Consider the following 25,890-nt stretch of genomic DNA (forward strand, 5'->3'; position numbering starts at 1 on the left):
AATGAACAAAGCACTGACCCAACAAATAGAAGACCATATATTGGCATCTAAAATGACAATCATTGCAAGCCAAGATGCCTATACACCAGTGTAAATAGATAATCACTAACAATCAGAGCAATATGCACTCTAGTATATAGCAAACAATACAATAGGCCCTGAGTAATGCATTAAAGCTTAAGCACAGGACAAGGACTTCAAAATAGCATTCATATACATTTCAGGTGCATAAAGAATATACAAGTGAATGCATTCATGGAATATGAAAAATAATCTGTGAAATGATATCAAGAAAACAGTTCAAGCTATGAAAATGAAGATAGTATTGAAAACGAATACCTAAACTGAGGTGAGATGTGAAATGAAAAATTTTGGACCTAAAAACTACTGGACAAGCTTCACTAATACAAGAGATGAAAGAGACAGTCTCAGACATTGAAGCCAAGACAGAAAAACAGGGATACCCCAGCAAAAAAGTGCTAAATGTAAAAAAGCCAGAAACAAAACACTAAGAAAGTCTGGGACACTGTGAAAACATCTAACCTAAGAATAATGGGAATAAAGGAAAAAGAAGATGCCCAGGTCAAGGGCACAGAAATATTTTCAACAAATCCACAGGAGAACATTTCCAAAACATAAATAAAGAGGTTCATATTAAAGTACTAGAAGCATTCCAAAATCCAAAGAGACATAACCAGAAATGAAGTTCCCCAGAACACCTAATAATGAAACCAGTAATTATGCAGAAAAATAAAGCATATTAAGGCTGCAAGGAAAAAAGGCCAAATATCATGAAGGCAGCAGACCTATATTAGAATAACACCTGGCTTCTCAATCAAGACTCTTATATCCCAAAGGGTCAGGTAGAATGTTCTACAAACTCTAAGAGAATACAGATGGCATCTCACTAATGCAGTCAATTAAAATTTTAAATAAGTGATGGAGAAAGACATTCCATTATAAAATTAAATTTAAGAAATATAAATCTCCCTCTCCTATCTCAGTAGCAGCAAGGCAGTTTTGTTCCTGCACCCAAATCTAGTGGAATCCCATTGCTCTGGTGCAGACCCCAGCAACAGGCCAACATCTGAGAGACCTGTGTGCAGGCTGCACCACCACTTCTGCCACTCACTGGACTCTGTTCTCACAAGACCCACTCTGGCACCCACTCACACCTACCACATCCTCCTCCTCTTGGACAACCATGCCCAGAAACATCAGTAGTCCATACAGGCATAAGCACCACTTATACTAGTTGGAAGAATAGGTGAGTGACTGGTCTACTCTTGGTGTAGACCAGGTTTAGCTTTCCTGTCAACTCCCTCAGCCTTCCCTTTCAGTCTATCTGCATTCCTTTGTGTCAGCTTTGATCTTCACAAACACTGTCTACCATTGATCACACAGGGCTGGGACTCAGATGGGCAATTTTCAAACTCTTTTCTGTCTGCCATTATCATGTTTTCCAGTCTCGCAGTCCTGTAGCAGCCTGCTTGCAGGAGCCCCTCCTCTCACCCTACCTCATGAGGACTCTGCTACTTGGTTCAATATCAGCTAGGTCTTTGCTGATAACTATCTCAATCTTTCCTTATACCCCATCCTTATTCCTTTTTCTGGGCCATCAATTCCCACAAACATATTCCACCATGAATCTCCAGTGGCTGCTCTACTCTGGGCCTCAGGCAGAGAATTTTCACTGTTCTTCCTGACCTCCATTATTCTTTCTTCAGACTTACTCTTAGTCCTATAGTAGCCTTTGTGCAGGAACTGCTTCTCCCAATCAAACTCCATTTTGGTTCAGAACCAGGGTTTCACTTGCCCGTTCACCCTTGTCTCTCAAGACTTATTATTTATCCCACTGCAGTCTCTTTGCAAGAGCCTGATGGTGGATGTCCCTCTGTATGTTGTGAATGTATGTTTCTCTTATTGGTTGATGAATAAAGCTGTTTCAACCAATGAACAGACAGTATGTAGCCAGGCAGAAAGTATAGGCAGGGTTACCAGACAAGGAGAATTCATGAAGAGCTATGCAGAGAGGAGCTCCCAGAGAGACACCATGTAGCCACCAAAGGAGTTACATACTGGACCATTATGGATAAGCTACAGCCTTGGGGCTTTTCATAATTTAATAGAAATGGTTTAATAATTAAGAGAGAACTAGACAATAAGAAGCCTGAGACAATGGCCAAACAGTTCATAATTCTATAAGCCTCTGTGTGTTTATTTGGGACTAAACGACTATGGGACAAGGTGGGACTGACTCTATCTTCAGGAGCCCCTCCTTCTGCATCACCTACATTTCCTGGGGACTCTGCCTGTTGGTGTGGACACATGCCCCTATCTCTTTACCACACTCTTCTCAGCCTTACCTCTAGCCCATCTCCATTTCTTTCTGCCAATGACCTACCCACAGAAGTACTCTTAACCAAAGACTCCACAGCCACCACACTTGCCTAGAATCCAGGGAGGGTAACAGCAACCAAAGAATGGAATACCCACTACCAAGGACAAGACCAGATACCAACACCAGGAAACACCTCACACTTCGTAGCTCCAGATTCTTAGACCCCAATGCAAAGACACAAACATGAACCCAAGACAACAAGCCTCTACCAGAAGCCAATAACTCCATTTCTGGAGTCCTTGAGAAATACAATATAGCTGAAGCACAATACAAGGACTTAAAAATAGCAATTATGAATATGTTCAAGGATCTTACAGAGGATATGAATGAAGAAGATACGAAAAATAAAGTCTGTGAAAACGAAAACTTTAGAATGAAATGATGAAAAAATTCAAGGTATGAATGGTCCCCTAGAGAAGTAGAAAGGGACAAGAGCTCCTGAACAAATTGGGAGTCGGGGGGGGGGGAGGAAGGGAGGATAAGAGGAGGGAAGAAAAGGAGGAGGAGGATGACATGAGGGAGCAGAAAGATTGAGTGGAGGAAAATAGAGGAGAGCGAAAAAAGAGATACCTTAATAGAGGGAGCCATTATAGGTTTAAAGAGAAAAATGGAACTAGGGAAATATCCAGAGATCTACAAGGATGACCCCAACTAGCAATCTAATCAATAGTGGAGAAGCTACCTTAAATGCCCTTCCCCTATAATGACATTGATGATTACTTTATATGCCATCCTGGAGCCTTCATCCAGCAGCTGATGGAAGCAGAAGCAGAGACCCACAGCTAAGCACTGAGCCGAAGTTCTGGAATCCAGTTGTAGAGAGGGAGATGTGGTGAGCAAAGAGATCAAGACAATGCTAGGGCAACCCACAGAAACAGCTGACTTGACCATGGGGGAGCTCATGTTCCCCAGATTGACAGCTGGGAAACCAGCACAGGACTGAACCAGGCCCCCTTAATGTGGGTGTCATTTAGGAGGCTGGACAGTCTATGGGGCCTCTGGTAGTGGAACCAGTATTTATCCCTAGTGTACAAATGGACTTTGGGAGCCCATTCCTCATCAAGGGATACTCTATCAGCCTTGATACATGGGGGAGGGCCTTGACTCTACCCCAAATGATGTGACAGACTTTGATGCTCATCCATGGAAGGATTCACCCTCCCTGGGGAACAGAAGGGGGATGGGATGGTGATTGATAGGGGGGCATGTGAGGATGGGAGGGAGAGAGAACTAGGATTGAAATGTAAAATAAGATTGATTCTAATTTTAAAAACAGGAAAATATTCAAGGTATGGAAGTAAAATTTATCCATTAATGCATTCATTCATTTTGTGGTCACTGAGGCTTATTTTGCATGTAGAACCACTGAGGTGGGGTCTTGCCTGTGGCCACCCTAGAGATTACACTGGACTTATGAAGGCTCCAGACACTACCTGGGAAGTGAGTTGACAGAAACAATGATTTGGACAAATCACATGATTGCAAATCTGGGGTTTCCAGCAATGGTCCTGGTGGTCAGGTGTGGCTTTAAATATCTAAGGAAGTTGTAGCATGGAATCAGCTAGCACTGGTCCAGCCTTGGATGCATCTCCAAGACATCAGGTAAAGGTCTAGGCAGATGCTGACTTCAGGGATCTGCAGTCCCACCTTCACTTCTCCAGAGGATTGCTGAAGTTCCTGCTGGCAAACTTGGAATCCCTGTTCATCTCTCCCTTAATTCTAAGGACCTGATTTTACTTTGCTGGGTGTTTAGATAAACAAGGTGCACCAGTCTTGATATACCCCATACAGAACACCAACAAGAGGTCAGTTATGAAAGTATCTTCAGTGTCTCCAGACACATGGAACTGCATGAAACCCAAACATTGGACTGGGCCAGCTTATATTCCTGCAGAGACTTGGTCCCAGAGACTAGTCTAGTTCATCTGAGCAGGAGGCAGTTGTGGGACTTCTCTGCCACAGCCTTGGCACTCCATGCAGGGATGGTTATTGCTGGATGCCTGCACTAGCTGTGAACTTCTGCCAAACCTCCCGTCATCCTTGTCAAGGGGATCTTCAATGGACACTACTGGATAATCCCAGATGAATTACTTATATAGGTCCTCCATCTAGTCAGGCATGATGTACCTGTTGGAGTCATTGGAGACTTGAAGTCCAGGCCATACTTTCCAGACCTGAAGAATTCAGAGGCAGCCATGTCCAAGGCAATGACACCCTGGTCAGTGTAGGTGGCCTTTTCAATTGTGGCCTTCTACAGCTCCAAAACTTTATTGTTCTCTAGGATTTTAGGCATAAACTTGTCCTTATCACTCACAATGGAGGCTTCCTTCCCTTATTTCTTCTTGATGACATTCTTCAGGTTGTGATAAACCTTTGCTCCAATGCACATGGCTTCACAGAACCTGGACACCATGACAGGCAGGGTCATGAACTCTTGCAGGACCAGCTTGTTGCCAGCATGAGGACCACCGTTGGTCACATTGGAAGTTGGGACCAGCAGTATGACTTAAGGGATGCCAGCCAAGTCATTGACGTGCGGGTGCAGGGACACCCCCTTTTCTATGGCACCAACTTTTGAGACAGCCATGAACACTTCCATTATCACATTTGCTCCAAATTTAGACTTATTTTCAGTGCCATCCATCTTGATGATCAGTTTGTCCATCTTCTTTTGTTTGACAACATTCAGTTTCTTTCATCCCAGATCATGTACAATAATTTTATTGATGTGCTCTATAACCTTTGAGACCCCATTGCATAGCAGCACATGTTATCATTGTCACAGAGTTCTGGGGATATCATTGAAGGCACTGTTGGGCCGGGAAGGCTGGGTGAGACCTTTTGAGGTGCAGAGATCAACGTCAACAGTGGGATTTCCCAAGAGTGAAAGATCTCTCTGGCATGAATCTTGAGAATAGACATGGTGAATTTCTGGCCTTTGGATTGTCACACAGGAAAGAAAAAGGTTTTTGCAGACACAGGAGAGTACATTCAGTAGAATTCAATAATAATAATAATAAAAACTACTAAAGAGAGCCCAACCTGAAATAAAAGTGGAAATAAAAAATTTAGGACATCAAAGAAACCTCATAGCTAACCTCTTGAGAACATTCAACATCTCTTCTGCTCCCTCCATTAACACCAGGAATTCCTTAGATATTTCAATATTGTGGACCAGTATGTGTAATCACCAGCTCTGTGCATTGAGTTTCTAAGGTTCCTTAAGAGTAATTAGTCAGCAGGTCCCTCCAGGCCATCAGCTTGTTCTCTGTAATCCAGGACTACATAACCCTATTTGTCCTTCCTACAATGTTCAGTATCAGGAAGATCTTTCTATTATAGTCACTCAGGATTCAAGAGTGAGCTTGTGCCTTCACCAGTCAACAAGCAAGGGAGGTTCATCATATTCACAGTGCTTCATCATGGCTGCACAGGCCTACAGTTTATTCATGTAAGTTCTGAGGGAATTGAGGATGAAGAAGAAACTACAAGAATTATTAACATATTATTATTATTTTATTTTTAAAGGTTATTATTTCTTCCTAATAATATGAGCTATAATAATTTGATCAGCATGGTGGTGTATTGTGTGCAATGGTAATTTGAGCCTTTCTACTTGGATTTTATATCTGCAATGGCAGTCTTGAAATTCTCAATGAAATATTCCCAGTGTCTTTTCCGCACACTCCTATAACCAAAGGAGCAGAAAATAGAGCCAACTCAGTCATTTCATATGCAATATAAAGTATTGTGTCTATGCTGGTGATGGTGATTCAGTAATTACACTTTTGAAGAAAGATACTATGTGTGTTTGACTATCAAGGTCTTCCCTGGTTGGAAGATCTGAGCTCTGTACTTTATGTGTCTTACTTTATCTGAATATTTCTTCCAAATTTCAAAAGTATAAGCTTTTGCATATTTATTATTACTGAAGTTTAAATACAAAGACAGTATACTTTTGTAACATGTACCATGAGTTTACATAGAAGCAAGTGAAGCCTTGTGTGAATTACTTTCTTGATCAAAAAACAAAATGTTCTTTTCAGTAAACAGACATTGTATAATGCTTTATTCTGAAAAAAAAATGACCCATGTCTTCTTCCCGCATGGTTTCCAGATCTTTATAATGAAATGTTCACCTCTGCCGTGTGAACTGTGGGTGGTATATTCGAGGTGCATTTGGTAGAGTCTCAAAACAATGAAATAACAATTCAACTCAGGCCTTTCTAGTAATTTGAGAAACGGTATCATCCTGTTCCCTGCAGGATTTCAGTAAACTGGAACTCATTTGGCCTCACCCCCTGAAGTGCTGGGTTTACAGATCTATAAAGGCTGAGTTCTATTCTTCTGGATACTTTTGAGGCTGTCAGCAGCCTCCATCATTATTAGTCTCAGCCACCAAGTTTTCAAAGAGGAAATGAGGCCATGTCCCTGTATCATCTGCAGTTTAAAACATTAAAGATTAAAATGCTACCTGCTGTTAAGATCTCTGCATATCTTCTTTTTTTTGAGAAAATGTCATTTTTATTTATTTGTTTTTAGATTTTTTTGAGACAAAGTTCTTTTTTTTTCCAACTTTTTTTATTTGAATTAGAGACAGGATTGTTTTACATGACACTCCCAGTTCCCTTTTCCCACCCATCCTCCCCTACCCCCACCCCCACCCCACTAAAACCTTATCTGTCACATATCTTCTTAAGACTGTATGGTTAGTAATCCATGATGATAACATATATACATGCAATAATGAATGGACACTGAAGCCATGAATATGAAAGTTGAGGGCGGTGAGTGAGATTATATATTGGGAGTTTAAAGAGGTGAAATGTTACTATATTATCGTTTGAAATATAAAAATAATCGAATAAAAATGTAAAACCAATCCAAAAGGAACCACTCCAGAACCAAAGAATGACACATTTGTTTTGAACTATTTCATCTCTGCTATCTATTTATGTGAATTAGGACATGTTATTAGTTATTCTGAGACACCTTGACTGTCATATGAACAAGTTTTAGTAAGTATATATTTTGTATGTACGTTCCTCCTTATATAAGTACTTTTTGTATATTGATGTAATTTACTACCTCTAACTTTCATTTTTTGGTTTCACAGGTTCTAAAGAGTTATTGCTACAGATGTGAAATGAATGATATATGTTTTAAAATTAAGTAGTCCCTTTCTCCTTTTAAAACACTGACTTCCATGTATTTGGTTTCTTTTACATTTTCATTCCATTCAGGAATGTGACCTAGAAATTGATGCAAGATCAATTTTTTGTTTTTGATTCGGTGTTATAAACTTTGGGTCATCTAATGGTATTAAATAGCTGCATTAGTGGGTTGTCAAAATTCTATGTACTCTCACCTGAAGAATGCACAGGCATGAAAAGAAATGGAAAGTAAATTTTGTGCATTGTGTGAAGACACATGTTAGAGTTTCACATAATTCTATGGTCCAGTGCCCTTTGGGAATGCTTCCTAATAAGCTCACATTTTCTGTATTCATAGGATTTCTAATTTGAACAAAGAAGTACAATATAACTTTTACCATTTTGCAAATGGAGATGGGATTTTATCATTAGTTTGTATGAGCATGTGGCTATGGAAAGAGTCATAAATGTTCTCTCAATTCACTGATTCCCAAAAGGTCATTGTCTTCACCATTGGAGACAAATAGAAATATATTCAACAAGAGAGTGCATTCCATATTGTATTATCTTGGAGAAGCATAACTAGATAGATTTTACCATTTTTATTGGTACATACTAGGAGGATATCTTTCATGGATAAAGTGGGAAAATCATCATGCAAAGTGGATGATATTCATATGTGATAATATCATGACTCCAATAATTTATACTGTAAAACAGAAAAGGTGTTTTAGGATCCATTAGAGCATTGCCCATGTTCTTACATCATTAATATTTTTTGTATTTTAACCTGTTTAACTTTTGAGTAATTAAGTGTGCTCTGATATAAAAGTGGAGCAGAAATTTCCTCTGTAGCTGAAGTAAGAACATGGACATGTATGTACCAGGCTGACTCACATGGGAATCACTTTACTGTCTGCAGAGGAGAGGACTGATACTAGGGCTCTGGGTCAAGCTGTCTGCACTTAAGGAAATCAGTGGCATTGTGTAGACACAGGAAAATCGTGTTTTTATACAAGATTTTTTGCTTAGATTTTGTGGAGACGATCTCCCCAAATTGGCTTTGTAGCATGAAGGTTCAACTGTATTTAATAACATTTCATTCTTTTTCTTTTTCTTTTTGCCCTTGGTCCTACTGTCTCCTGGGTGACAGTGGACGTGAGTGTTGGTGGCACAGCTACTACTTCTCCCTTTCAACCCATGGCTTTGTGAGAGGGAAACTCTTGTGACTTGGAACTGTGTGATTCTTTGATTCTTTTTTTTTATTCTTTAATTACTACTCATATTTACATATCCACCCCCATTCCCTTGCCCTCCCATCCTCCCATGTTCCCCACCAGCCTCCCCAACCCACTCCTCCAACTCCTCCCCAGGGATAGTGAGGCCCTCTACCAGGGACCTTCAAAGTCTGTCAAATCTTTTTGGGGGAGGGCGTAGGCCCTCCTTGCTGTATCTGGGCTACAATAGTATCCCTCCATAGGGAATGGACTCCCAAAGTCCATTGTGCTCTAGGGATAAAGACTGGCTCCCCTGTTAGAGGTCCCATAGACTGTCTTGGCTTGCTAGCTGGCACCCACACTCAAAGGGCTTGGTTTGATCCAGTGCTGTTGCAGATTTATGACAAGGGTCTCCATGCTATCAATAGGTCAGGTCCACTGTTTCTGCCGGTCTCTCCATCCCCATTGCTCATCCCTCCTGCCTCTCCACAACTGAATTCCAGTAGTGTGGTTCAGTGCCTAGCTGTGGGTTGTCTCTTTCTGCTTCGAACAGCAACAGGATGAAGGTTCTCTTTCCTTTCCCTGCCCCCAGGCTCCCACTTTGGTCAGGGGTTCTTGTCCCCATCCCCTTCATCAAGGGACTATACAATCTTCTCTTGGGTTCCTACTTGTTTCCTAGCTCCTCTGGTAGTGTGAATTGTAGACCAGTGATCCTTTGCTCTATGTCTAAAAATCAAAAATGAGTGAGTACATACCATGTTTATCTTTTTGTGACTGGGTTACCTCACTCAGGATGGTTTCTTCTAGTTCCATCCATTTGCCTGTGAATTTCAAGATTCCATTGTTTTTTTCCACTGAGTACTACTCCATTGTGTAAATGTATTACATTTTCTCTATCCATTCTTCAGTTGAGGGGCATCTGGGTTGCTTCCAGGTTCTGGCTATTACAAATAATGCTGCTATGAACATCATTGAACATATGTCCTTATTGTAAGAGTGTGCATACTTTGGGTATATGCCTAAGAGTGGAATTGCTGGATCTTGTGGTAGACTGATTTCCTTTTTCCTGAGGAATGGCCATACAGATTTCCAAAGAGGCTGTACAAGTTAGCACTCCCACCAGCAGTGGAGGAGTGTTCCCCTTTCTCTACATCCTGTCCAGCATAAACTGTTATTGGTGTTTTTGATTTTAGACATTCTGACAGGAGTAAGATCGTATCTCAGAGTTGTTTTGAGTTGCATTTCCCTGGTGGCTAAGGATGTTGAGCACTTTCTCAAGTGTCTTTCAGCCATTTTAGATTCCTCTGTTGAGAATTCTCTATATAGTTCTGCACTCTACCTTTTAATTGCATTGTTTGGTGTTTTAGTGGCTAGCTTCTTGAGTTCATTGTATATTTTGGTGCTCAGCCCTCTGTCAGATGTAGGGTTGGTGAGTATCTTTTTCCAGTCTGTGGGCTGGTGTTTTGTCTTGATGACTGTGTCCTTTTCTTTATAGAAGCTTCTCAGTTTCAGGAGGTCCAATTTATTAATTGTCGATCTCAATGTTTGTGCTACTGATGTTATGTTCAGAAAGCAGTCTCCTGTACCAATTTGTTCAAGGGTATCACCCACCTTCTCTTCTAGGAGGTTCAGTGTGGCAGAATTTATGTTGAGGTCTTTGATCCATTTGGATTTAAGTTTTGTGCATGGTGATAGGTATGCATCTAACTGCAATCTTCTACATGTCCAAATCCAGTTATGCCAACACCATTTGTTGAAGATGCTTTTTTCCTTCCATTGTATAACTTTAGCTTCTTTGTCAAAAATCAGGTGGTCATAGGTATGTAGGCTAATATCAGGGTTTTCAATTCAATTCCATTGGACAACCTGTCTACTTTTCTGCCAAAACCAAGCTGTTTTCAGGACTATGGCTCTATAATAGAGCTTGAAGCCAGGCATGGTGATGCCTTCAGAAGTTCCTTTATTGTACAGGGTTGTTTTGGCTATCCTGTTTTTTTTTGTTTCTCTTTATGAAGTTGAGTGTTATTCTTTCAAGGTCTGTGAAGAATTGTGTTGGGATTTTGATGGGAATTGCATTGAATCTGTAGATTGCTTTTGGCAAGATTGCCATTTTTACTATGTTGATCCTATCTATCCAAGCGCGTGGGAGACCTTTCCATTTTCTGGTATCTTCTTTAAAGACTCAAAGTTCTTACTATACAGGTCTTTCTTGTTTGTGGTTAGTGTAACCCCAACATATTTTGTTTTGTTAGTGACTATTGTAAAGGGTGATGTTTCTCTGACTTCTTTCTCAGTACATTTATCTTCTGTATATTGTAGGGCTGCTGATTTTTTTTGAGTTAATCTTGTATCCTACCACTTTGCTGAAGTGTTTTGCTGAAGGTGTTTATCAACTGCAGTAGTTCTCTGGTAGAGTTTTTCCGGTCACTTATGTAAACTATCTTATCATCTGCAAATAGCAAAAATTTGACTTCCTCCTTTCCAATTTGTATCTCTTTGATCTCCTTTTGTTGTCTTATTGCTCTAGCTAGGAATTCAAGTACAATATTTAAGAGGTATGGAGAGTGTGGACAACCTTGTCTTGTTTCTGATTTTATAGGAATCTCATTGAGTTCCTCTCCATTTAGTTTGATGTTGGCTGTTGGTTTGCTGTATATTGATTTTATCATGTTTACGTATGCTCCAGTTATTCCTGATCTCTCCAAGACCTTTATCATGAAGGGACATTGGATTTTGTCAAAGGATTTTTCAGCGTCTAACGAGATGATCATGTGGTTTTTCTTTTTCAGTTTGTTCATATGGTGGACTACATTGATGGATTTTCATATGTTGAACCATCCCTGCATTCCTGGGATAAAGCCAACTTGATTATGGTGGATGATTTCTCTGATGTGTTCTTGGATTCGCTTTGCCAGTATTTTGTTGAATATTTTTGCATCGATAATCATGAAGGATATTGGTCTGTAGTTTTCTTTTTTAGTTGTGTCTTTGTGTGGTTTGGATACTAAGGTAATTGTAGCCTCATAGAAGGAGCTTGGCAATGTCCTTTCTGCTGTTATTGTATGGAACAATTTGAGGAGTGCTGGTATTAGATCTTCTTTGAATTTCTGGTAGAATTCTGCACTGAAGCCACCTGGTCCTGGGCTTTTTTTTTTTTTTTTTTTTTTTTTTTTGGTTGGTAGATTTTTGATGCCTGGTTCTATTTCATTAGGGGTTATAGGTCTGTTCAAATTGTTTACATGTTCTTGATTTAATTTTGGTAAGTGATATCTATACAGAAAAATTTCCATTTCCTTTAGATTTTTGAATTTTGTAGAGTACAAGTTTTCAAAGTATGACCTGATGATTCTCTGGATTTCCTCAGTGTCCGTTGTTATGTTCCCCTTTTCATTTCTGATTTTGTTATTAGCATGCTCTCTCTCTGCCTTTTGGTTAGTTTGGATAAAGGTTTGTTAGATATTAGGATTGCTACACTAGCTTTTTTTTTTTGGGTCCAAATGGACCCAAAAAAAGATTAGAAAAATCTTTTCCCAACCATTTACTCTGAGGTACCATCTGTCTTTGAAGTTGAGGTGTGTTTCTTGTATACAGCAGAAGGATGGATTCTGTCTTCGTATCCATTTTGTTAGCCTGTGTCTTTTTATAGGCAAGTGAAGACCATTGATATTGAGAGATATTAATGACCATTGATTGTTGATTCTTGTTTGTATTGGATTTGTTGTTGGTGGTGTTATTGTGTGTGGATTTCCCCACTCTTTTTTTTTGGTGTTTGGTCAAGTAGGATTATCTATTGCATATGGTTTTTTGAGTATAGTTATCTTCATTGCATTGGAGTTTTCCTTCCAGTAATTTCTGTAGGGCTGGATTTGTGGATATGTATTGCTTAACTCTGGTTTTGTCATGGAAGATCTTATTTTTTCTCCATCTACAGTGATTGAAACCTTTGTTGGGTACAGTAGTCTGAGTTGGCATCCATGTTCCCTTTGCATTCATAGGACATCTATCCAGGATCTTTTGGCTTTCAAAGTTTCCATTGAGAAGTTGGGTGTAATTTGGATAAGTCTGCCTTTATATGTTACTTGGCCTTTTTCTTTTGATGCTCTTAATATTTTTCTTTATTCTGTAAGTTTGGTGTATTGATTATTATGTGGTGAGGGGACTTCATTTTGTGGTTCAATCTATTTGGTGTTCTGTAAGCTTCTTGTATTTTCATAGGCATATCCTTCTTTAGGTTGGGGAAGTTTTCTTCTATGATTTTGTTGAATATGTTTTCTGTACCTTTGAGCTGAATTTCTTCACCTTCTTCTGTACCTATTATTCTTAGGTTTGGTTTTTTCACGTTGTCCCATATTTTCTGGATATTTTGTGTTAGGGATTTGTTGGACTTGAGATTTTCTTTGGTGAATGACTTTATATCCTCTAATGAGTCTTCAATACCTGAAATTCTCTCTTCCATCTCTTGTATTCTATTGGATATGCTTACATCAGAGGTTCCTGATCGTTTACCCAACTTTTTTTTCCCCCAAGCATCCTCTCATTCTGTGTTTTCTGTATTGTTTCTAATTCTGCTTTCAAACCATGAACTGTTTGAATTTTTTCCTTCACTTGTTTGGTTGTTTTATTCTTGGCTTTCTTTAGAATCTTTAAGAGATTTGTTTATTTCTTGGATTTTTTGGTTTGTCTTTTCCTCCATTTCATGTAATTTTTTGCTTGTTTTTTCTTCTATTTCTTTAAGGGATTTTCTTGTTTTCTCTTTAATGGTCTTTATCATCTTCATAAGATAATTTTTAAGGTCCATCTCTTCTTCATCCTCTGTGTTGGGCTTTTCAGTTCTTGCTAGTGTGGAGTCCCTAGATTCTGGTGGTGTCATATTGGTCATTTGTTGTTGAGTGTGTTCTTATTCTGTCTTCTTTCCATCTCTTCTTCCGTGGGTGCAGGTAGGGTCTCTCCCTCTCTCAGGTGGCAGGCGGAGGACTCAGGCTCATGCAGCAGGTTCAGACTCAGGCTCAGGCAGCAGACAGAGGGCAGAGGGCAGAGGGCAGAGGGCAGAGGGCAGAGGGCAGAGGGCAGATCAGGGACAAGGTTGAGTTGTGTCTGGACTCAGGATGGGTCTTCCGGTCTGGACAGGTCCACTCTTGTCCAGGGGGAGTCTAAGGAAAAAACTATCAGGAGGTGATGGGGGAGACTGAGGGCAGAGCAGTGCCCAGACTCACTCAGGTGGCAGGCAGAGGGTAGAGCATGGAGGAGGAATAAGGGTGCAGTGCCTCCTGACTCAGTGTGGGCCTTCTGGTCTGGGCAGACTTTTCATTATTTTTCATATAGCTGGATATCTTAGCAGCTGTGAACAGAAATGTTCTGTGATAATGTGGATTTAATAAGACATATTTATAAAAATTGAAATAGACTAAAGGAAACAATAAATGCACATATTAATTGGGTTTAAGAATTTAAATATATTTTTAACAAAGGCTTACTTAAGTCTTCAAACAAAAAATGGAGAACATTTTTTTTAAGTCAATGAAAAGAAGAAGCATATCGAAGACACTGGAACCAGAAAATATTTTTCTGGGTAGGAATCATAAATTATTATTTAGAAACTCAGATTTCATACTGTCAGATATATTCTAAGAAAAATAAACTTGTTCCATGTTATTGTAATAAAAAGACATATGTTTAATTGCTTCAGGGTTTTGTTTTATTTGATTGACATTTTGCTAAAGCAAGGCTTCTACAAAATACCCATTTTGTCTTAAAGGTGTTTGCTTTATTTTACTGTTACTATAGGCCATCTGTTTACAGTAATTCTGGCCTCACATCATCTAGATTACTGTATTCATTATGGCTCTCATAACAGGTAACACATGTGGTATGAACAAAAGACTATTTAGAGTATGGCATTTGCCACGACTGAGTAATTACCAATGATGTCACAGTAAGCTTGAGAAAATATCAGTATTTGTACTTACTTAACTCAAATGGTAATGAAGGTCTACATGCATGCTGGTAACATTGTTAACAATATTTTGATTTCCTCTGAAAGATGCTCAAGAAATGAAACCATGCAGAACACAGCATCTGTACCAGAATTACACTTCATTCAACTCTCAGAAGATCCAGACCTACAGCCTGTTCTCTTTGGCCTATTCTTGTCCATGTACATCTTGGCCCTGTTTGGAAACCTGCTCATCATCCTGACAGTAAGCTCTGACTCCCATCTCCACACACCCATGTACTTTTTTCTCTCCAGCCTGTCCATGGTTGACATTGGTTTCATCTCCACCACTGTTCCAAGGGTGATTGTGGACATCCAAACTCACTGCCCAGTCATCTCCTATGTGGGCTGCCTGACACAGATGTCACTGTTTATAATTTTTGCATGTATGGATAGCATGCTTCTGACTGTGATGGCCTTTGATCGTTTTGTGGCCATCTGTCACCCTCTGCATTACCAGGCCATTATGAATCCTAGTTGCTGTGGTGTCTTACTTCTAGGTTCTTTTCTCCTTAGCCTGGTAGAATTACTGTTACACTATGTGTCAATATTAAAATTTTCCAACTGTGCCCATATTACTGATATTTCCAACTTCTTTTGTGGTCCTTCTGAAGTCCTTAAACTTGCCAATTTTGATACTGCCACCAATAACATAGTCAGATTCTGTATAGGTGCTCTCTTTGCATTACTTCCTGTTTCAGGAATTATTTTCTCTTACTTTAAAATAGTTTCCTCCATCATGCGATCATCATCATCAAGTGGGAAGCAAAAAACCTTCTCCACCTGTGGGTCTCATTTGTCCATTGTTTGCCTGTTTTATGGAACAGGACTAGGGGTGTACTTCAGCTCCTCTCTGTCACATTCTCCAAGAAGTAATGCAGTGGCCTCAGTGATGTACACTGTGGTCCCACCTATGTTGAATCCCTTCATCTACAGCCTGAGGAACAAGGACATTAAAACTGCCTTAAGGAAGATTCTTAGCAGAGCATTCTAATCATTGACATTCTTTACACATTTACATTTACATATTAACTATATGTGTAAATCCTAGTTAATGTTTCACAATATTACTAACTGATACTTTACAATTTGCATGATGTAGTGGTGTTCATTAAGGTTGCTCATAGTGTGACTGGATTGTGTGTTGGATTGAAATTAAAGTCCCTCAAAGTGAATGGCACTATTAGCCGGTTTGCCCTTGTAGGAGGAAGTGTGTCATTGTGGGGGTGGTCTTTGAGATCTCTTTTGCTCAAGCCACTGTTAATGTGACAGCCAGTCCATTTCCTGTTGCCTGCAAGTTGACGTTCTCTCAGCCCAGCACCATATCGGCCTGTACACTGCCATGTTCCTTGTCACTATCATAATGGACTGGATCTCTGAAACTATAAGCAATTCTTCCTAAACTAAATGTTGTTATGGTCATGGCGTCTCTTCATAGCAATAGAAAACACTAATCAAGACATTAGTACCAAAGAATGTGGTATTGCTGTGATATGCCAGACCTTGTGTTTGTTTTGAGGATTTTAGACTTTGGTACTTCAGGTTGTGAAAGCAGGAATGCTTTAAACATAACTTAATGGGCCATACTAGTAGCAGATTGGAAAACAGAGGTGCTTAGAGTAATTGAACTGTTGGAGCTCAGTCAAGAGTTTTCAGAGAAGCATTTCAGTAGGCTGCCTAGAGATCATTCTTGTCTTATTTTGGTGAAGTTGCTGCCTTTTGCCATTGTCTGAAAAGTGCTTGTGCCTAAAATGAAGACCCTTGGATTAATTTCATTGGCAGACGAAATTCTAAAACAACCTAGTAATACTCTATTGTGTAGATATTAATGGTAACTCTAATGATGATATATAATGAAAAGTAGCAAGCTGAGCATGGTAAATTTCATAAAGTACATTTTGAGGAGAATAGAGCACCAGGAAGTTGAATGGAGCTTAATCCTTTGTTCAAGAAGATAAAAGAGATCTCAGAGTCCTGGAGCAAAAGTCACTGATTGACTGTGCTGAGGAGTCCTGGGTCCTGGAGTCTTGGCCCTGCTGGCAATAGGAGCTCTATAACCACTGTCCATATCAGGTTCCTTCTGACTTTAGATCTATCAGGATGAGCATCTACAACCCACCCACGCTCCAACATCTGGCAAGGCAAAGCTTGCTGTTGAATGAGGCCTCAACCATCTCTACTCTGGAGTACATGCCCCCTCATCTCTTCCCATCAGTGTTCAAGGAGGCCTTCACTGGTAGACACATGCAACTACTGAAGGCAATGGTAGCAGCCTGGCCCTTTTCCTACCTCCCTGTGGGGGCCCTGATGAAGAAACTCAATGTGGAGTTGTTGTGAGCTGCTCTGGGGATGTAGAATTTCTGCAGGCACAGAAGTAGGTGGAAGCTTCGAGTAGTTGACTTGAGGAATGTGAACCAGCATTTCCTTAATGTGTGGGCTAGCCGAAAGAACTGGTACTGCTCAACAGAGAATAAAAGTGAGAAGAAAGACAATGACATGAGGCTGGACGTGAAGGTGGAATGGCTCCCAAAGTCCATTCATATGCTAGGGATAAGTATTGATCTAGTACAAGAGGCCCCATAGATTGCTGAGGTCTCCTCACTGACACCCACATTCTTGGGGTCTGGATCCCAAGAACTCCATGCTGGTTTCCCAGCTATCAGTCTGGGGACCAAGAGCTCCCCTGTGTTCAGGTCAGTTGTTTCTGTGGGTTTCCACAGCCTGGTCTTGAGAACTTTGCTTATCACTTCTCCTTCTCTGCAACTGGATTCCAGTTCAGTTCAGTTTTTAGATGTGGGTGTCTGCTTCTGTTTCCATCATCTGCTGGATGAAGGCTGTAGGATGACATATAAGTTAGTCCTCAATTTCATTATCAGGGAGGGCATGTAAGGTAGCCTCCACTCTGTTGCTTAGAATGTTTGTTGGTGTCATCCTTGTAGATCTCTGGACATTTCCCTAGTGCCAGATTTCTCTTTAAACCTATAATGGCTCCCTCTATTACGGTATCTCTTATCTTGTTCTCCTATATTCTTCCCCCAACTCAACATTCCTGCTCCCTCATGTCCTCCTCACTCTCCTCTTCTCCCCTTCTCCTTCTCCTAGCTCCCTGTCTATTCCCGCCATGCTTCCAATTTGCTCAGGACATCTTGTCCCTTTTCCCTTCTCCGGGGGGACCATGTATGTCTCTCTTAGAGTCCTTGTTTCCTAGCTTCTCAGGCAGTGTGGATTGTAGGCTGGTAATCCTTTGCTCTATGTCTAAAATTCATATATGAGTGAGTACATACCATGTTTTTCTTTCTGTGACTGGGTTACCTCACTTAGAAAGGTTTCTTCTAGTTCCATTCATTTTCCTGCAAATTTCAAGATTCTGCCCCCCCCCCGCTGAGTAGTACTCAATTGTGTAAATGTACTACATTTTCTGTATCCATTCTTTGGTTGAGGAACGTCTAGGTTGCTTCCAGGTTCTGCCTATTACAAATAATGCTGCTATGAACATAGTTGAACAAATGTCCTTATATGAATGTTCATCTTTTGGGTATATGCCTAAGAGTGGGATTGATGGATATTTAGGTAGACTGGTTCCCATTTCTCCCTTTCTGGAGAAACAGATATACTGATTTCCAAAGTGGCTGTACAAGTTTTCACTCACACCAGCAACAGAGAAGCATTCCCCTTTCTTCACATCCTCTCTGGCATAAACTGCCATTGATGGTTTTGATTTTAGCCATTCTGATAGGTGTAAGATGGTATCTCAGAGTTGTTTTGATTTGCATTTCCCTGATGGCTAATGATATTGAGCAATTTCTTAAGTGTCTTTCAGTCATTTTAGATTCCTCTATTGAGAATTCTCTGTTTAGTTCTGTACTCCACTTTTTTTTTCAACTTTTTTTTAATTTGAATTAGAAACAGGATTGTTTTACATGACAATCCCATTTCCCTTCTCCCACCCGACCTCCCCTACTTGTCCCCCCCCAAGTAAAACCTTATCTGTCACATATCTTTTCTGCTCCCCCTGGATGGTGAGGCCTTCTTCCATAGGGTGTCATCAGAGTCTTTCGTTTCCTTTGGGGTAGGGCCTAGGCCCACCCCCGTGGGTCTTGGCTCAGGGAGTATTCCTCTATATGGACTGGGCTCCCAAAGTCCATACCTATGCTAGGGATAAATACTGGGTTTCTACAGGAGGTCCCATAGATTTCTGAGGTTTCCTCACAGAAACCCATGTTCATTGGGTCTGGATCAGTCCCATGCTGGTATTCCAACTATCAGACTGTGTACCCCACTTTTTAATCAAATTATTTGGTGTTTTGGTGACTAGCTTCTTGTGTTCTTTGTATATTTTGGAAATCAGCCTTCTGTCAGATGTGGGGTTGGTGACGATCTTTACCCATTCTGTGTGCTATCATTTTGTCTTATTGACTGTGTCTTTTGCTTTACAGAAGCGTCTCAGTTTCAGAAGGTCCCATTTATTAATTGTTGATCTCAGTGTCTGTGCTAGTGGCGTTATGTTCAAGAAGTGGTCTCCTGTGCCAATCTGTTCAAGGGTACCTCCCACTTTCTTTTCTAAGAGGTTCAGTTGGCTGGATTTATGCTGATGTCTTTGATCCATTTGGACTGAAGAGATGTGCATGGAGATAGATACAGATCTATATGCAATCTTCTACATGTCAGCATCCAGTTATGCCAGCACCATTTGTTGAAGATGCTTTCTTTTTTCCTTTTTATAATTTTAGCTTCTTTGTCAAAAACCAGGTGTTCATAGGTGTGTGAATTAATATCAGGGTCTTCAATCGATCCCATTGGTCTACCTGTCTGTTTTTGTGACAATACAAAGCTGTTTTCATTACGATAGCTCTATAGTAGAGCTTGAAGTCAGGGATGGCGATGCTTCTAGAAGTTCCTTTATTGTACAGGGTTGTTTTTGCTATCTTGAGGTTTTGTTTTTCAATATATTGTCCATTCATGGTCTGTGAAGAATTGTGCTGGGATTTTGATGGGAATTGCACTGACTCTGTAGATTGCTCTGTGTTTTTTTTTAAATAAAGTGGTCATATTTCATCATGACCCTGGCCTCTTTCATATATTATTTTCTTTCAAGTACTGTGACATTGAATGCCAATAATTAGCTTTGCATAGAAACATGAGAAATTAAACAGCAAAGAGACTCTCTGCTCCTACTTCCAGTGGAACAGGCAGATCACTTATAGCCTCCCTCAGGACCACATCCCTTTGTCTTAGACTCTAGCACCACAAAAATTTCTTGGAAATCCACAGTCACACAGTCTAGGGGATCATCTGGGCATCCTCCTGAATTTCAGTTCTAATCTACCATCCTATTCCTCACCCCTGTACCAGAGACTACAAGGCCTGGCCTCTAATCCCTGTGTGCCCACATTCCCAAGGATCTAGGCAGATCCTTTTGGCATATCCTCCTTTTTTTCCTACATGTGGACCCTAGAAAACTCCCCTTTCTAGTCCACACATAATCCCAGTTGTCAGCTTCCAATACCTAAAATCACATTGTACCAAGAACCCCCAGTGGTGACACATGTATCACAGAAGCATTTCCTGACTGGCAACCCTCAGTCACCACACTGTATTAAGAACCAGAGGAAGAAACTGAAACCAATGAACAAAGCACTGACCCAACAAATAGAAGACCATATATTGGCATCTAAAATGACAATCATTGCAAGCCAAGATGCCTATACACCAGTGTAAATAGATAATCACTAACAATCAGAGCAATATGCACTCTAGTATATAGCAAACAATACAATAGGCCCTGAGTAATGCATTAAAGCTTAAGCACAGGACAAGGACTTCAAAATAGCATTCATATACATTTCAGGTGCATAAAGAATATACAAGTGAATGCATTCATGGAATATGAAAAATAATCTGTGAAATGATATCAAGAAAACAGTTCAAGCTATGAAAATGAAGATAGTATTGAAAACGAATACCTAAACTGAGGTGAGATGTGAAATGAAAAATTTTGGACCTAAAAACTACTGGACAAGCTTCACTAATACAAGAGATGAAAGAGACAGTCTCAGACATTGAAGCCAAGACAGAAAAACAGGGATACCCCAGCAAAAAAGTGCTAAATGTAAAAAAGCCAGAAACAAAACACTAAGAAAGTCTGGGACACTGTGAAAACATCTAACCTAAAAATAATGGGAATAAAGGAAAAAGAAGAAACCCTGGTCAAGGGCACAGAAATATTTTCAACAAATCCACAGGAGAACATTTCCAAAACATAAATAAAGAGGTTCATATTAAAGTACTAGAAGCATTCCAAAATCCAAAGAGACATAACCAGAAACACCCCAGAACACCTAATAATGAAACCAGTAATTATGCAGAAAAATAAAGCATATTAAGGCTATATTAGAATAACACCTAGCTTCTCAATGAAGACTCTTATATCCCAAAGGGACAGATAGCATATTCTACAAACTCTAAGAGAATACAGATGCCATCTCACTAATACAATTAAAATTTTAAATAAGTGATGAAGAAAGACATTCCATTATAAAATTAAATTTAAGAAATATAAATCTCCCTCTCCTATCTCAGTAGCAGCAAGGCAGTTTTGATCCGGCACCCAACTCTGGTGGAATCCCATTGCTCTGGTGCAGGCCCCAGCAGCAGGCCAACATCTGAGAGACCTGTGTGCAGGCTGCACCACCACTTCTGCGACTCACTGGACTCTGTTGTCACAAAACCCACTCTGCCACCCACTCACACCTACCAAATCCTCCTCCTCTTGGACAACCATGCCCAGAAACATCAGTAGTCCATACAGGCATAAGCACCACTTATACTAGTTGGAAGAATAGGTGAGTGACTGGTCTACTCTTGGTGTAGACCAGGTTTAGCTTTCCTGTCAACTCCCTCAGCCTTCCCTTTCAGTCTATCTGCATTCCTTTGTGTAAGCTTTGATCTTCACAAACACTGTCTACCATTGATCACACAGGGCTGGGACTCATCTGGGCAATTTTCAATCTCTTTTCTGTCTGCCATTATCATGTTTTCCAGTCTCGCAGTCCTGTAGCAGCCTGCTTGCAGGGGCCCCTCCTCTCACCCTACCTCATGAGGACTCTGCTACTTGGTTCAATATCAGCAAGGTCTTTCCTGATAACTATCTCAATCTTCCCTTATACCCCATCCTCATTCCTTTTTCTGGGCCATCAATTCCCACAAATATATTCTACCATGAATCTACAGGGGCTGCCCTACTCTGGGCCTCAAGCAGAGAGTTTTCACTGTTCTTCCTGACCTCCATTATTCTTTCTTCAGACTTACTTTTAGTCCTATAGTAGCCTATTTGCAGGAACTGCTTCTCCCAATCAAACTCCATTTTGGTTCAGAACCAGGGTTCCCCTTGCTCTTTCACCCTTGTCTCTCCAGACTTATTATTTATCCCACTGCAGTCTCATTGCAAGAGTCTGATGGTGGATGTCCCTCTGTATGTTGTGAATGTATGTTTCTCTTATTGGTGAGATGAACAAAGCTGTTTCAACCAATGTACAGACAGTATGTAGCCAGGCAGAAAGTATAGGCAGGGTTACCAGACAAGGAGAATTCATGGAAGAGCTATACAGAGAGGAGCTCCAAGAGAAACACCATGTAGCCACCAAAGGAGTTACATACTGGACCATTATGGATAAGCTACAGCCTTGGGTTTTTTCATAATTTAATAGAAATGGTTTAATAATTAAGAGAGAACTAGCCAATAAGAAGCCTGAGACAATGGCCAAACAGTTCATAATTCTATAAGCCTCTGTGTGTTTATTTGGGACTAAACGACTATGGGACAAGGTGGGACAGGCTCTATCTTCAGAAGCACCTCCTTCTGCATCACCTACATTTCCTGGGGACTCTGTCTGTTGGTGTGGACACATGCCCTTATCTCTTTACCACACTCTTCTCAGCCTTACCTCTAGCCCATCTCCATTTCTTTCTGCCAATGACCTACCCACAGAAGTACTCTTAACCAAAGACTCCACAGCTACCACACTTGCCTAGGATCCAGGGAGGGTAACAGCAACCAAAGAATGGAATACCCACTACCAAGGACAAGACCAGATACCAACACCAGGAAACACCTCACACTTCGTAGCTCCAGATTCTTAGACCCCAATGCAAGGACACAAACATGAACCCAAGACAACAAGCCTCTACCAGAAGCCAATAATTCCATTTCTGGAGTCCTTGAGAAATACAATATAGCTGAAGCACAATACAAGGACTTAAAAATAGCAATTATGAATATGTTCAAGGATCTTACAGAGGATATGAATGAAGAAGATACGAAAAATAAAGTCTGTGAAAACAAAAACTTTAGAATGAAATGATGAAAAAATTCAAGGTATGAATGGTCCGCTAGAGAAGTAGAAAGGGACAAGAGCTCCTGAACAAATTGGGAGTCGGGGGGGGGGGAGGAAGGGAGGATAAGAGGAGGGAAGAAAAGGAGGAGGAGGATGACATGAGGGAGCAGAAAGATTGAGTGGAGGAAAATAGAGGAGAGTGAAAAAAGAGATACCTTAATAGAGGGAGCCATTATAGGTTTAAAGAGAAAAATGGAACTAGGGAAATATCCAGAGATCTACAAGGATGACCCCAACTAGCAATCTAATCAATAGTGGAGAAGCTACCTTAAATGCCCTTTCCCTATAATGACATTGATGATTACTTTATATGCCATCCTGGAGCCTTCATCCAGTAGCTGATGGAAGCAGAAGCAGAGACCCACAGCTAAGCACTGAGCCGAAGTTCTGGAATCCAGTTGTAGAGAGGGAGATGTGGTGAGCAAAGAGATCAAGACAATGCTAGGGCAACCCACAGAAACAGCTGACATGACCATGGGGGAGCTCATGTTCCCCAGATTGACAGCTGGGAAACCAGCACAGGACTGAACCAGGCCCCCTTAATGTGGGTGTCATTTAGGAGGCTGGACAGTCTATGGGGCCTCTGGTAGTGGAACCAGTATTTATCCCTAGTGTACAAATGGACTTTGGGAGCCCATTCCTCATCAAGGGATACTCTATCAGCCTTGATACATGGGGGAGGGCCTCGGCTCTACCCCAAATGATGTGACAGACTTTGATGCTCATCCATGGAAGGATTCACCCTCCCTGGGGAACAGAAGGGGGATGGGATGGGGGTTGATAGGGGGGCATGTGAGGATGGGAGGGAGAGGGAACTAGGATTGAAATGTAAAATAAGATTGATTCTAATTTAAATAAAAAGGAAAATATTCAAGGTATGGAAGTAAAATTTATCCATTAATGCATTCATTCATTTTGTGGTCACTGAGGCTTATTTTGCATGTAGAACCACTGAGGTGGGGTCTTGCCTGTGGCCACCCTAGAGATTACACTGGACTTATGAAGGCTCCAGACACTACCTGGGAAGTGAATTGACAGAAACAATGATTTGGACAAATCACATGATTGCAAATCTGGGGTTTCCAGCAATGGTCCTGGTGGTCAGGTGTGGCTTTAAATACCTAAGGAAGTTGTAGCATGGAATCGGCAAGCACTGGTCCAGCCTTGGATTCATCTCCAAGACATCAGGTAAAGGTCTAGGCAGATGCTAACTTCAGGGATCTGCAGTCCCACCTTCACTTCTCCAGAGGATTGCTGAAGTTCCTGCTGGCAAACTTGGAATCCCTGTTCATCTCTCCCTTGATTCTAAGGACCTGATTTTACTTTGCTGGGTGTTTAGATAAACAAGGTGCACCAGTCCTGATATACCCCATGCAGAACACCAACAAGAGGTCAGTTATGAAAGTATCTTCTGTGTCCCCAGACACATGGAACTGCATGAAACCCAAACATTGGACTGGGCCAGCTTATATTCCTGCAGAGACTTGGTCCCAGAGACCAGTCTAGTTCATCTGAGCAGGAGGCAGTTTTGGGATTGCTCTGCCACAGCCTTGGCACTCCATGCAGGGATGGTTATTGCTGGATGCCTGCACTAGCTGTGAACTTTTGCCAAGCCTCCTGTCATCCTTGTCAAGGGGATATTCATTGGACACTACTGGATACTCCCAGATGAATTACTTATATAGGTCCGCCATCTAGTCGGGCATGATGTACCTGTTGGAGTCATAGAGACTTGAAGTCCAGGTCATACTTTCCAGACCTGAAGAATTCAGAGGCAGCCATGTCCAAGGCAATGACACACTGGTCAGTGTAGGTGGCCTTTTCAATTGTGGCCTTCCACAGCTCCAAAACTTTATTGTTCTCTAGGATTTTAGGCACAAACTTGTCCTTATCACTCACATTGGAGGCTTCCTTCCCTTATTTCTTCTTGATGACATTCTTCAGGTTGTGATAAACCTTTGCTCCAATGCACATGGCTTCACAGAACCTGGACACCATGACAGTCAGGGTCATGAACTCTTGTAGGACCAGCTTGTTGCCAACATGAGGACCACCATTGGTCACATTGGAAGTTGGGCCCAGCAGTATGACTTAAGGGATGCCAGCCAAGTCATTGATGTGCGGGTGCAGGGACACCCCCTTTTCTATGGCACCAACTTTTGAGATAGCCATGGACACTTCCATTGTCACATTTGCTCCAAATTTAGACTTATTTTCAGTGCCATCCATCTTGATGATCAGTTTGTCCATCTTCTTTTGTTTGACAACATTCAGTTTCTTTCATCCCAGATCATGTACAATACTTTTATTGATGTGCTCTATAACCTTTGAGACCCCATTGCATAGCAGCACATGTTATCATTGTCACAGAGTTCTGGGGATATCATTGAAGGCACTGTTGGGCCGGGAAGGCTGGGTGAGACCTTTTGAGGTGCAGAGATCAACGTCAACAGTGGGATTTCCCAAGAGTGAAAGATCTCTCTGGCATGAATCTTGAGAATAGACATGGTGAATTTCTGGCCTTTGGATTGTCACACAGGAAAGAAAAAGGTTTCTGCAGACACAGGAGAGTACATTCAGTAGAATTCAATAATAATAATAATAAAAACTACTAAAGAGAGCCCAACCTGAAATAAAAGTGGAAATAAAAAATTTAGGACATCAAAGAAACCTCATAGCTAACCTCTTGAGAACATTCAACATCTCTTCTGCTCCCTCCATTAACACCAGGAAT

General features: G+C 40.9%; 1 protein-coding gene and 2 pseudogenes across 1 annotated transcript; 1 reads left to right on the forward strand and 2 right to left on the reverse strand.

Annotated features, from left to right (window-relative positions):
- Positions 1 to 4,050: 4,050 nt before the first annotated feature.
- On the reverse strand, positions 4,051 to 5,329 carry LOC113832216 (annotated as a pseudogene).
- A 9,501-nt stretch (positions 5,330 to 14,830) lies between these two features.
- Positions 14,831 to 15,757, forward strand: LOC100754612 (olfactory receptor 18-like). Its single transcript, XM_027386684.1, has one exon. The coding sequence runs from the start codon at positions 14,831 to 14,833 to the stop codon at positions 15,755 to 15,757; it is 927 nt and encodes a 308-aa protein (XP_027242485.1).
- An 8,634-nt stretch (positions 15,758 to 24,391) lies between these two features.
- On the reverse strand, positions 24,392 to 25,669 carry LOC113832217 (annotated as a pseudogene).
- Between the last annotated feature and the right edge of the window lie 221 nt (positions 25,670 to 25,890).

Source organism: Cricetulus griseus, unplaced genomic scaffold (assembly GCF_003668045.3).
Source record: "Cricetulus griseus strain 17A/GY unplaced genomic scaffold, alternate assembly CriGri-PICRH-1.0 unplaced_scaffold_356, whole genome shotgun sequence".
Lineage (NCBI taxonomy): Eukaryota > Metazoa > Chordata > Mammalia > Rodentia > Cricetidae > Cricetulus > Cricetulus griseus.

Bases quoted from the DNA above. Each gene is read 5' to 3' on its own strand.
- LOC100754612 (XM_027386684.1), top strand. From the start codon at position 14,831: ATGCAGAACACAGCATCTGTACCAGAATTACACTTCATTCAACTCTCA.